At 42.3% G+C, this 13266-nt stretch overlaps 2 protein-coding genes across 6 annotated transcripts in view; both read left to right on the top strand.

Annotated features, from left to right (window-relative positions):
- mylka (myosin, light chain kinase a) overlaps positions 1 to 7673 on the top strand; it is a 46155-nt gene extending 38482 nt beyond the window's left edge. For all 3 annotated transcript variants that reach the window (XM_076263573.1, XM_076263572.1, XM_076263571.1), the window contains 8 exons: positions 183 to 386; positions 931 to 1148; positions 1486 to 1609; positions 3791 to 3943; positions 4223 to 4346; positions 5239 to 5329; positions 5595 to 5723; positions 6704 to 7673. In XM_076263573.1, the coding sequence (XP_076119688.1) occupies positions 183 to 386; positions 931 to 1148; positions 1486 to 1609; positions 3791 to 3943; positions 4223 to 4346; positions 5239 to 5329; positions 5595 to 5723; positions 6704 to 6954 (1294 nt within the window). In that variant the 3' untranslated portion in view covers positions 6955 to 7673. The remainder of the gene's footprint in view (positions 1 to 182; positions 387 to 930; positions 1149 to 1485; positions 1610 to 3790; positions 3944 to 4222; positions 4347 to 5238; positions 5330 to 5594; positions 5724 to 6703) is intronic.
- A 2334-nt stretch (positions 7674 to 10007) lies between these two features.
- fmnl2a (formin-like 2a) overlaps positions 10008 to 13266 on the top strand; it is a 66833-nt gene continuing 63574 nt past the window's right edge. For all 3 annotated transcript variants that reach the window (XM_076263567.1, XM_076263570.1, XM_076263568.1), the window contains exon 1: positions 10008 to 10543. In XM_076263567.1, coding sequence (XP_076119682.1) covers positions 10430 to 10543 — 114 coding nt within the window. In that variant the 5' untranslated portion in view covers positions 10008 to 10429. The remainder of the gene's footprint in view (positions 10544 to 13266) is intronic.

Genomic DNA, 13266 nt, shown 5'->3' with positions numbered 1-13266 from the left:
AGATTTTTCAATCAAGTGCTTCTCTATACGTATTTTCATTTAGCCTAAATGTATGATATGTTTCAGGATGGTAATAATCCTGACAATAATTTGTTTGCTTTTCAGAGGAAAAAGTAACTTTTCACTTTACTAAATGTGTTAGCTGATATGTGTTGGAATTTTATGTTGATATACTTTTCAAGGGGGAAATTTGGAACAGTATTTAAACTCATCGAAAAATCCACTAAGAAGGTGTGGGCTGGGAAGTTCATCAAAGCGTATTCAGAAAAAGAAAAGAAAGAGGTGAGGGATGAGATCGGCATCATGAACGACCTTCACCACCCCAAGCTGGTCCAGTGTGTCGATGCATTTGAGTGTGAGGCAAACATCGTCATGGTTTTAGAAATGTGAGTACCCTTTCCTCCTTGAGATTCCATCTGTACTAGCCTCCAAGAAGCCTTTGTAAGGGCCAGTTGTATGCTTTTGTAATCTTTCTTTTTTAATATTATTTTAAGTGACAATTGTTTTGTCATTTCATTATCACTCAGGTTTGCAGCAGACTGCGCACTGCTTTGAATGCCATGTATGTTGAAATCATAAATACCTATCATAGCAGACGTGCTCAGCCTCAGTGCCCAGTGTACTTCTGGCACTGTCACTAACCCAGCATTCCATGCCTAGACTCGCTGGACTCGCTGAATGGAAAACTGTTGATTTAAATATGGCTGAGGAAAGCAGAGCAGCTTTTTCTCAAGGATGTGAAATATGCAGACAAAGTTAAAAATAGTGGCTTCCCAGTGAAGAAAAACAGGACACTTAACTTTCTTGACACAAAAGCTTGACCTCATGCACAAGTTTAGTCTCCCTCGGCCTGCCTTCAGCATGAGCAATTGTAAATGGCAACAGTTCTGATTTGTGGACATAACTGAATGCTAATGTGGTGGCTCACAGGATTTCGGGGGGAGAGCTGTTTGAACGAATCATCGACGAGGACTTTGAGCTGTCCGAGAGGGAGGTGATCAAGTACATGCTGCAGATTGTGGCCGGCGTCAACTTCATCCACAAGCAGGAGATCGTCCACCTCGACCTCAAGCCAGAGAACATCATGTGTGTCAACAAGACGGGCAGCAAGATTAAGCTCATTGACTTTGGCCTGGCCCGTAGACTAGGTAACTTGACTTCACCCTGATCTTTGTGAAGCTTTTTTCCATGATTTTTCCAAAATGTTTCCATTGCAGGTACCATGCAGCTTAAACTTTGGCTATGATGCTTGATACGTACAATGTGGACATTGATAGTTTCTTCGTAATATTCAGGACTCAGCATTGTAGACTTGTTTGTAGCAATCTTCTGAAACATACTTTATCAATTAAATCCAATTCAATGTTGCTTTATTGGCGTGACAGTAGGTACAGTGTTACTAAAGCATAAAAATATAACAGCATAATAACTTATAGAATAACATTGCAGCATTTATCTTTATGTGGATTTTGTGATGTACTACAGGAGGTGGGGGAAAGCTCAAAGTTCTTTTTGGAACACCCGAGTTTGTGGCTCCTGAGGTGATCAACTATGAGCCCATTGGTTACCCCACAGACATGTGGAGCATAGGGGTCATCTGCTACATCCTGTAAGTATGAGTGTGCTTGCGGGGATGAAAGGAGATGTTCACCTTTGCTTCTCCACAGTCTGCTGTCTTTGTTCTTTCAAGCGTACACTGGTCATGGATGGCCAGAGAAGGAATTTGTGTAATTGTCTGTCCTCTGCCTGCCTTTTCCTGTTCAGTCTCGAGCCTTTGATTTCCATTAAAAAAAAGAGAACATTATTAAAAATTAATAATGATTAAATACAGGGGACGGCTTTATTTTTTCATGGTCTCACTTGAAACAAACAAAACCCTCTGAAATATATCTCCCTGTGTCAATGCTCACACATCCACTTAATCATTGTAATACGGCAGCCACATGGGGAGGAGAAGGGGTGCTTTGAACGCCAGGCGGCTCTGGTTTCATACTGGACCATACGTCTGCTACCAGGTGGTCCTGGGGCCCGCTCCAAGCCCAGGTTTATGTACACTGCAGCCCTGGCGGGAACTTCAGAGGAACGCTTATAGGCTCCGTAAACGGATCCGACGGCACGCCTCTCCTCTCCTCTCCTCTCCTCTCCTCTCCTCTCCTCTCATCCCACACACCATGCACAGGGGGCCCCATTTGAGCGCCGTGGCTCCCCTACAGCTCCCCACTTCGCCCCGGCTCTGTCCACATAACTCTGCTTCCCGGTGTTTGCACTGTGGGAGCCCCTGGCCCCATCCAGACAGCCAGCCCCCAGAACTTTAACCATGAGGGCCCATGCGTAGACAGAAACTGAGCCACAGGAAATTAGGGATGCTAGTGGCACCTGTTTGTGCCAGGAGATGGCATTGCAGTGTACATTACGGTGTATGTTGCAGGAGGGCATTGCTGTCTGAGAGATATGCCCGAAGCCGCTTACTTGTCTTTGTTTTTTCATAAATATTTTTTTTACATTTTGTTTTTTAAAGTAATTTTAGTAGAACTGTAATTGTGTATTGTTATTTTATTTATCTTTACTCAGTCAAAACAACAAAACTGCAATTTGATTGATATTACCTGAAATACATAATTAAATAGCCTGACCAAACTCTTCATGATCTTCCATCCAGGGCGGAGTATTGTAGTTAGGCACTGCATTCCTATAAAGGTTATTGGGTTCACTCTGGTCTGGAGATCCTCCATTGGATTTTCTTTTTTTGAATGTGGCGTCTGAGATAAACACAGTCTAGAATTAAATTTAAACACTTCCAAACCTCTTCCTAAAGCCTCTTACCAAACAGAATAAATACTATTTACTTACAATGCCACTGACTTTCAAAACATTACAAATAGATGTCTTTTCTTATTTTCATCAGAGGTTGTACAGTATATGACAAAATTCAGTAAATGTGGTGTGTTTTGTGATGCATTATGACCAAACACTGTGATTACTGTAGGCCTAGTGCTTAGGCCTAATTAACATATCAGTTCTTGTGTTTTGTACATTGTTGTAAAATCAGGCATCATTTATCTTATACCTTTCAAATGGAAAAGTATGAATACCATCTGTATTCCGCATGTGGCTACTCTGTTGCTAAGATGCCTTGTTGCCTTTGATATCACTAATGGCTTAATGTTTAATTCATGTGAATTTTTCATACATTATCTGGTTATGTTTACATTAGGAATTGTTGCTGATAGATCTAACAATACATAATTCTCCATTAAATTTGCCTGCAGCTCTCATATCTCAGACATTTACTGCACAGTCATGATTTAATGAATGCCTGTTTTTCCATAACATAAATATACGAAGCTAGACTTGATCCTTATCCTTAAGAGTCCTTAACCCTCTTCCTGACATCAAAACAAATGCAATACTATCAAACTTTTTCAGTTAGGCCACATGCAAGACCATACACTAACATTTACAGCGTAACTACACCAGGCGCGTAACTGAAGAGTTCCGTTCGCGACGCATAAAATCCATTTTAGATGAATGGTCTATTTTGTTCGAATGTACGCACCGCTATCACGTCTGGTGTAGCTACTTCCATTGATTATAGTGGAAGCTAAGTGTTGCAGCAGACGCAACGCGAACGGAACGCTTCAGTTACATGCCTGGTGTAGCTCAGCCCTTATATATAATATCAGCTTTTTGTTGAAGCTTAAATGATCTCAGATTATGCATGTTGGATTCTACATCACTCTTCATTCACTTCCTCTCTCTCTCTCTCCCTCTTTTTCTCTATCTCTCTCAGGGTTAGTGGGCTGTCTCCATTCATGGGGGATAATGACGGTGAGACGCTGGCTAATGTTACCTCAGCTACCTGGGATTTTGAAGATGAGGCCTTCGATGACATCTCAGACTCGGCTAAGGACTTCATCACCCAGCTCCTGAAGAAGGATAAGAAGTAGGGCCATCACTGCTGAGCCTCCCCACATTGTGTCTATGGCTTTGATCAGTGTTACAAGTGTTTTGTGTTTGGATAGCTTACGTGTCAGGGGGATCTTTGATTCACTGCCACAGTGGTTGGCTAGATGTTAATTCATACACACACACAAATACACACACACACACACACACATGCACACACACACACACACACACACACATGCACACACACTAATCTCTGTTTGCAATGTGTTCACTCTCACACACCACCTCTCATATGACTTGTGGGTTCTTGCAGTGCCCGTCTGACGTGTGATCAGTGCCTAGAACACCCATGGATGAAACAGGACACCAAAACTATGGAGGCCAAGGCGCTCTCCAAAGAGAGAATGAAAAAGTACCTCTTAAGGAGAAAATGGCAGGTAACTGGAAAGTCTCCCTGAGAAGGGATCAGGCTCATGGGCATCTGTGCTGAGTGTAGGGATCTGTTCCATGATTAATGGTGGGGTGAGGGTTTCAGAAGTAAAATTGAACTGAGCATTCTGTCCGTCTGGAAATCCAGCTGTTGAAATGGATAAAATAAATAGATGGTTCTGCTTAAAATAGATATTTCTGAAGGTCTTTGCTTTCTGTGTCTATTCAAAATGTTCATTGATCACTTGTTGTGCACCTTGAAAGAGACTTAAAGGTGCAGTCAGCGATTGTGCAGGGAGTCATGTTTGTTTATGTTTATGTTTACATATTTGTCCAAAACAACATAGATTAAAATTAAAATAGGACCAAATTAAATATAGCAGAGGTAGCTCACCCCTTTCCTTCAGTATTCCCAGAAAAACTCCACACAGGCTTTTTCATTTTTGTTTGGGGAGCAGGCTGCCCCCACTTTGTTTGTTTCCAGTTTTCGAACCCTGGGCTGCCTACAGAGTTTTTTACAGTGTACTCACGGAATGGGCAGCTAGCGGACCAGAGGAGATGATTGCTGAATGTGGCAAAAAAATGTTGTGGCCATATGACCACCGACTGCACCTTTAACATTTCGACATTTAACTTGACTTCCATAGCTTTTCGTGTGAAATAGTGAAATATATACACCACTTGTTTATACAACAGGAAACTTGCATCATCTGCTTCCAGCTAAAAGGGAATTCTGTAGAATGTCTTAATTTTCATTCAAACTGAAACTGAGCTGCTACGGAAAATTCCAGTGAATATTAGTCAGGCAGAAAGATGCATGTTAAAACGTATTCTTAGAATTTAGGAGTGCTTTATTTGTACCACTGAAGTGAGTTGACCATGTTGTGATTTCCTTGGCAGAAAACGGGACATGCATTGCGGGCCATTGGCAGACTGTCCAACATGGCAATGATGGCTGGTCTCCATGCCAAGAAGGGATCTCCCACAGAAGGTGGCATGTCAACAAAGTTCACTCTTTTCTAAATACATGAAGCAGCCATGTCATCCCAGCTTGGGCCAGTTGTTTTATTAATGTCACCCAGAGTTCTCTCAGCCCCTCTGTTAATGCACTTTTGGGATGTGCATCCTAAAACAGAACAAAAACCCTCCAGTACACCAACTTTCAACCCAACTGAAGTGCTCTCATTTCTGAGTGAAATGTTTTGAAATACAGTAGTGCAGTTTCTTAGTGGTTTGTGTTTTCTACTTTTGCACAGAGGATAGCCCATTCTTGGAAGCCATAGAGGCCGAGAACAGGACGCCTGTAAAGCCCAGCTTTGGCTCTGTCATTAAGGACGTGGAGGTGGTGGAAGGCAGCGCTGCCCGTTTCGAATGCAAGATCGAGGGTAAGGCTCAGATGGGACTCTCTCGCGGGTTAATGAAGATGCCTTGTCTTAAGCAGTTTATCAACAATCAGTCTGTAAGGCAGGGGTTCTCAAAGTTTTGATTGGTGAGGGCCAATTCAGGAACCCAACATTGAACTGAGGGCCGCCAAAGGGGCGGGAGGAGAAAAAGAAAAAAATAAACTGGAAAAAAAATCCCATTTGTAATCATTTTAATGACCAGTTTGCATCTCTACAGTTTATATTTATTGCATTAAACACATTTTAATTCATACTGTAACTGAGGCTAAACCTGGCAAAACTAGTGAAAATCTTAAGAAGAATTGCAATGCACACACAATCCCTGCGGTTCTCTACCCTCAACAGACAAATTTGGGATATAACAGTTCAGGTTGCAGTCCATTTCAAGTAAACTTATTTAGAACAAACAGTCCCAGTGTGCCTCAGCATAGGCCTTATTCAGGGCCAATTCCAGCTACCAAAGCACCACAGGAAAACCTGATGGCCACGAAACACCACTAAACGGAGATCCATTCTTTTCAAAGCACACAGTACAGTTGTACAGTTTTAACAGTTTTACAGATGTTATCAGATGTTATCGCGGGCCGCCAGAAATGTTTCCGCGGGCCGCCATTGGCCCCCGGGCCGCACTTTGAGAACCTATGCTGTAAGGTGTCCATACCGAATAGCAACACAAATAATACCACGTTCAATGAGCTTACATTAAGCCAATTAAGAATATTCTGGAAATATTCTGTCTGGATCCAGATAGGCATATCAACCCAATGAAGCACCTCCAGAGTGAGAACACCTCATGCCATGCAGGCTAATCCTATTCCCTCACAGATGTGGGTCACAGATTAACTCTGATTAGGGCCAAACAAGTTTAATCTGTTTTGATCTGTGTTGCATCTGTAATACAGTCAACATCCTGTTTGCACAGCAAAGCATGACTAATTGGTGGCTGTCCTTTCCCTCCCTAGGCTTCCCGGACCCCGAGGTGGTGTGGTATAAGGATGAGCAGCCGATCAAAGAGACGCGGCACCACCAGATCGATTATGACGAGGACGGCAACTGCAGCCTGGTCATCTCCGACGTGTCGGGTGACGACGACGCCAAGTACACCTGCAAGGCTGTGAACAACCTGGGGGAGGCGACATGCACGGCCGAACTCATAGTGGAGGTTATGGGAGGAGGAGGGGAGGAAGAGGAGGAAGAAGAAGAGGAGGAATAATCGGTACAAGATTTACATAAAGAAAGACACGGAAGACCTTGCCTCATTTAACACTACTTTGTTTACTAGTTGCTTTTGGTAAGGCACTCACTCTCTGGGAAAAGACTGTGGATTTATTGAAGATGGGCTTTGATCACTCTTGTGACGTTTTGTGCACTTTCAATTATTTCTCTTTTTTCGGTTGGTTTTCGGTTTCGCGTATTTTTTTCATTTCTCTTCATTTACTCAACAGTAACAAACAGATATCAGTATTTATAACTTAACCATGAAATTATCCACATTCCAGCTGGTATGTTTAACCAATTATTTTAAGGTTTTCTGTGACTTTTCATTGAGTGTTCTCCCAACCAAACAAGCCTTAATCACAAGTGTGTGTTGTGTGTTGTGTTGTCAACACTGAAGTATTGGACATTTGGCAGGTCTGCCACTCCTTTTTAAGAGGTTTTCCTTTAGAGCAGCTTAAGCACAATTATTCAATGTTATTTGTGTATTGGTTTGAAGTCGTTTTCTTAGGCACTTACCAGTTTTCACTACTTTTTCAGTTTCACTACTCTTACCAAATGATGCAGTTAGATCCATGTTTTCTATTAGACTATGTAGATTATATTTCCCTAATTTTTATAAAATGTACCAGTTTGACAAAGTTCAGATTATCTTGTAATGAGAACTCTGCAGTTGTAGTTACTCACTGTTATAGAATAAATTTTATCACAAAAGTACATTGTTTTCTTTTTATGAGTGGGTTGTGGACTTGTCTATAACAGCAGAAAATAACTCAGTGTAGACAGAGCTCTTTTTCTTCTGATATACAGTAGCAATATGAGGAAAATGTATATTTAGAAGTACAAAGAATGTAGTACTTGCAATACCATATATAACCACTAGGTGTCTGTGTTGCATTCTGCTGTGTGACTCTCCAGCACATTTGCTTACCATGAATGGCGTCAGCATCTAGTCCAAAATCATTCTGGATTTTAGAAACTTCAATTATTGTACACATGCTTTCACCATGTTTTTGTTAGATTTCTGTTGTACTTGATAGAATGTATTAGTTTATTTCCTGTTCCGACACAAAAGGCTGAGAGGCTGCTGCCCCTGTATGACTCTGCAGACAGACCAGGGTCTGGTCTATTGATTGTATTATAAAGAGGGGCATGGCTGTGGGGTCTGGCAACACTCGTCGTCTGGATTACAATGTTCTCTCTGTGCGTCATTTCGGCCTCCACACCCATGAGCGAGTGCACCGCGGGCCCTGAAGAACACTACTCCTCTTTGGCTGCCTCGCAGTCAAATTTAGCAACATCTGCCGGAGCGGTGTCCCCTGTGAGACACCCCGACACAGAGATTGCATTGTTTGGCCATTACTTTTGGCACGAGTTTAGCATTTTACATTTCCTTGTAGTTCACTCCAGAACCCTCAGGAGATCTGAAGCCTAGTTGATATCTGACAGCTGTGGGGTGTCTCCCTCCTCACCTTCTTATGGTATCCTCCCACTGAGAGGAAACCATATGAAGCTGCAGCCTACAGCTGTTGCATGCTTTTGAACCACAGCTTGGTGAGCTACCAAACATGTGGGAGGACTCAGATCAGATGTTACTATCAACCATCTACTTTTTATCTACTAAGCAACTTTATATCACTTTAGGGTCTAGTTAGCCTTATAATTAGACCAACTGCTGCCAGAGTGCTACCGGTTCACATCCTCTTGCTGGTTTTGTTATAGCCCCATTAATAGCGCTACTTTTGGGAGCACAGTCTATTAACATTGTGGTGTTATAAGGGCTTTATAATAGATTTATAAAAAATACACAGCCCACTGCTCTGTAACAATACCAACAACAATCCAAAAAAGGCTTTATATAGGCTTGCATTATGTTAACAGACACATAAGAAAGGTTGGGGATAAAGTGTCCAAACATCCTGTATGTCCCCTCAGTGGAGAGCCCCCACTCCCCATCAGACGGCCTGTCTGGGGGACACCTGAGCCCTTCGCTTGCCTCCCCTGCCAGCTGAGCTCCGTCTGTCTGTGATCCCACTGCCCACCAGGACCATGCCGGCCCCACCCAGACTCCCTGCTGACCACTTATCGTTCAACACTCTCAGCAATCGTCTGTGTGTACAGTATATGTGTGTGCTCTCAGTTCCCCTTAAAGGACAGTCACTTATTCAGACTTCCCATGTTTTTTTGTTTGTTTATTCTGTTCATTTTGCAACTGGAAGTTACAAGTAATCTAGTAATCATACAGATTATCAGTCTGGGTGTAAGTAGACCTAGGTAAAATATATGGCAGTGTATATAGCACACATATTAGATCTTTGATTGTAGGTAGCCTATTGAATTTTTCCTTGAACTGTGTGGCACAATTGAAAATACATTAGGCCTACTGGAGTTTATAATGGCCCTATGGCTAGGCTACTTCATTAGGCAACATTCAAAAGTAGCCAAACAATTTAAGTGGAAATCTTATTTAAGAGGATTTGTAGGCCTACTTTTAAATTGCATTTTGGTCTGTGTCTCACTGCATCTGTGCTGGGGAGTGAACTGACCTTGCTCAAGCTGCCGCCCTGTTGATGCTGTCCTTTAAAAATCCCTCAACATCTGGAGCGTCTCTCACAAAAGTCCCAATGATATCATCCACTCAAGTTCAGACCCCGCCCTGTTTGTCCTGGATCCTGCTTACATCTGCTCAGACAGTTTTCTGAGAGTGTCTAAATAGGGGAAATTGTAGCCTATAGCCTGGTTCTCGCGTTATGGTGACAAATCTGTAAAATTTCGTGTAACTATTCCCGGAAGTATTCTGTCACAAATGGCCTGCTCATAGGTTTAGTAAGGACCAGCCTTACAGTTTGTTTGGGAGCGTTAAACTGACAAATTATAATAACAACGAAAAAAAGTTTTCACAAAAAGTATATGTGGGGGGGGGACTTCAAGTACCATAATGCAACCGGACAAAACATCGTCTCCCTTAACTACGGCTTTTTGGCACGCCCAAGTGGGAGGCCAATCTGAAAAGGCTTATTGTGTAGAACTGTGATTCAGTGTAGTGTGCGGTGCAGTGTGGATCCTTAACTGTATCTGTTGGTCAGCATTGGAAGGATTAACAGGCAACACAGACGGGGGACCGCTTAGCCTGAATCATGCACATCGTCACCATAACAGCTAACTGGGAGTGGTGCAGAAATTGTGCAAGATACGGATAAGGCACGTTTTTTGATTTCATTGCGCGGTTGCTTAAGTTGCTGCCGAATTCCCCCCGAACGTTATAATGCTTGAGGAAAACTCTTGTCTTTGGTTAAGTCGCCTTTTACTGCTTGCGCCAAGTGTGTGTCGGTGTGAAGTGATCAGACTGGGATAAAGCTGGAGAATTAGGGACTTCTTCCAATATCGGATACCTTTTTTGTTTTATTCTCCGTGATTTTTGAAGTGGAGGACGAGAAGAGAAGACGACTGAAGTGTTCCCACCACCTTGAAACATGGGGAACGCAGGGAGTATGGACCAACAAACTGACTTCAGGGCACATAACATGCCTTTAAAACTGCCCATGCCGGAGCCAGGTGAATTAGAGGAACGATTTGCTGTCGTTTTGGTGGGTAAAACACAACTTTACTTTATGTTTCATGTCTTTGAAATGATGTTCTATTCTTTGTTCGACCCATGCCTCTCTTTTCGTCTGCACATCTGTTTGGGGCTGGTCTCAGAACTAGCGAGTCAACTCATTCACACGCTGCGTATGATTCAAACATCTTTGTAAGTTAGCTAGCAAACTGAGTTTCTTTGAGTTTTCAGCTTACCCAATTTCAAGAAACATTGATTTTTTTGTGTACCTTTTTTTAGGGTTTAGGTTTGTATTCGTGTGCCAAAAGAAAGGCAGTGAAAGATGACTTATCTGTTAGTACGTATAAGAACGTTATTATGCAACTTAATGTAGAAGGCTAACCGTATAGCTAATTTAGTAGGCTACCTTTGAAACTAATTTACAGATGTGACAGTTTTGTGTGATATTGTTGGTTGATGTTAATTAATGCCACATACTTACCAATAACGTTATACAATTACCTCTCGTAAGTCTACATAGACAATATTGATAGCCTTTGGTACATGTACGTTAATTCGTTTTTTTGAAGTAGGCTATGTTAATCCTTTCAGAATAAAAAGCTACTCAAGTTTGCTAAAGGCTAGCCAAATTGTAAAGTAAACCCTAACAGTTATCTCCAAAGATGAGTCGAACAAGCCCGATGCTACCTTCTAATGAATAAACACATCAAGTCACTGGTGACAAACATTTTAGTTTTATTGAAGTTTGGTTATCGTGTCATTCATATTAACTTGCCTTCTTCATGTTATCAGTTTCTCCATACTGAATGTTTAGACCTAAGACATATGCTAATGTTTAAGTGATCATACATTGAGATGTTTTTTTTTTTTTTTTTTTGAGCCACAACGAGTAGCCTAGTCTTGGGATATTCCAAACACCTGTTTGCAAAGTCAACCTAATTGTTGCCTAACTTGTATGCCCAATAACACTTATGTTTTTATGTTTTTATTAATTGATTCTGACAACAACACATTCAGTTCTTAGCTACTTTTCCAGCTATCCAGAAATCTTGTCACACCAGATTTCTGTCAGAGCAGCCACATTTCAAAATTCAAAGGCTCTTGTAATGAGACGTCTCCTTGAACGTGGGGTTGCACCTGTGTATGCCAGATGAATGTGAAGAATGTGTTATGATGAACTTCAGACTTGAGAGCAGTTCTATTTGAGCTGGTGGGCAAACAGACTTTGGCAGAAGACATTAAAAAGAGTCGGCATCCTTCAGCTGGACACAATTTTATGAGGGTGTTTGAATGTGGGTCAGACATTAGGGTGGTTGAATCTAATGCTCCACTAAACTCGGGCACTGACTCCACATTAGGGCTTTACCCGGGCAGCTTACACTCTTTTGAGCATGGGCCCATGGCTAACTCCCAGGAAATACTTCAGGTTGCCAGGCTTAGAATGCAACAGATCTCTCAGCCAGGCTCAGCATGAAGTGTCAATTAGTAACTTGTACCTTAGGTGTAAGATGATAACTAACTAAGATTTAACACATTCCATTTGAACAACAAATGTTCCACAGCCAAGAGGAACACACTTTTTTTTTTAAAGACAGAAGACTCAATTAATGGGTTGCATTAGTTTGTTTTCATTAAATATGGATTGTGTGAGGTATATTTTCATCTTAAGAAAGGAAGGCATACAACCTACATTGCAGGCGGACACACAACAGTGTCTTGAGGAAAGGAACAGAAAACTTAGAGCAGTTGGAAAGGAAATGAAATTTGCTTTGTTGTGAGTTATTCATCCATAACCTGAAGCAGTGGTTTTGTTTGCTGATAAAGCAGGCTGGAATCCCATGCTCCCTTTATTACCTAATGGAGCGAGTTTTTCGTGGGAGTCACTAATGCGTGTCACAGTGTTCTTGTTGGGGTATAATTGCTGCGTGTCCCAGGCAGATGAATCCTTCTCTCTTAGAGACAGAGGGAGAGAGATAGAGAGAGTGAGAGAGAGAGGCCAGACCACTGCTTTGTGCTGATGCAAGATGTGCATGCTTGAGTGCATGGCATTAGAAAACCTACCTAATCCTGTCTGTTTCTAGGATCACCTGTTGCTTGTAGTCTGTGGAGAACAGAAGGCTGCTTCTTTGTTGTTTAGTCAAACCTGTCTACTCTATGATGCTTTAGTCCCAGGTACCACCATGATTCTTACAATATGGAGAAACAGACCACACAAGTATGATAGTCAACAGAGAATGCTAAGCCCATTACCAAACCTACTTAGAAGAGAATGAACTACAGAGTTCAGTAGTCAGCGCCCACAGAAGCAACTTCATCCTCATCAGGGTCTATGAAGACAGCAAGACATACTCTAATCTCCTGCTCGTCTGGGATGGCAGCTTCACATCTCCCAGCTCCCATCTCAGGCTAAATCCCCCTAAGGTGGAGTGATGGATGGCTGGTTGAGAGAGCGACTCTGTCTGAACTCTGAGCCTATATCTCACAGTGCCTGACTGGCGTGTCGGGCAACTCAAGCTTGGCTCGTCAGGCTGATGTCTTTACTCCTTGGCAGGCCGCTCTCCTCATGGCATTAGCAGTGTTTAGTGTTTTAATCGCAGCACTTAATGTTATTTACTGCTGTTTAAACCCTGATGCATGTCATCCGTGGCAGCTGGCTGCCCAGCTATTAATTGCATATGCAAGAGTGTGACTCAGGGTGTGAGTGTGATGTGCGCGACCTGTCACTCCGGTGCTACGATTGAATAATTAGCCTGC

Source organism: Alosa pseudoharengus, unplaced genomic scaffold, assembly GCF_046254945.1.
Source record: "Alosa pseudoharengus isolate Yale_2024_CS ecotype anadromous, Long Island Sound unplaced genomic scaffold, YU_APseudo_1.1 YU_APseudo_1.1_scf_3, whole genome shotgun sequence".
NCBI lineage: Eukaryota > Metazoa > Chordata > Actinopteri > Clupeiformes > Clupeidae > Alosa > Alosa pseudoharengus.
Note: the sequence above shows the minus strand (reverse complement) of the source record. Positions and strands in the feature narration are given on the sequence as shown.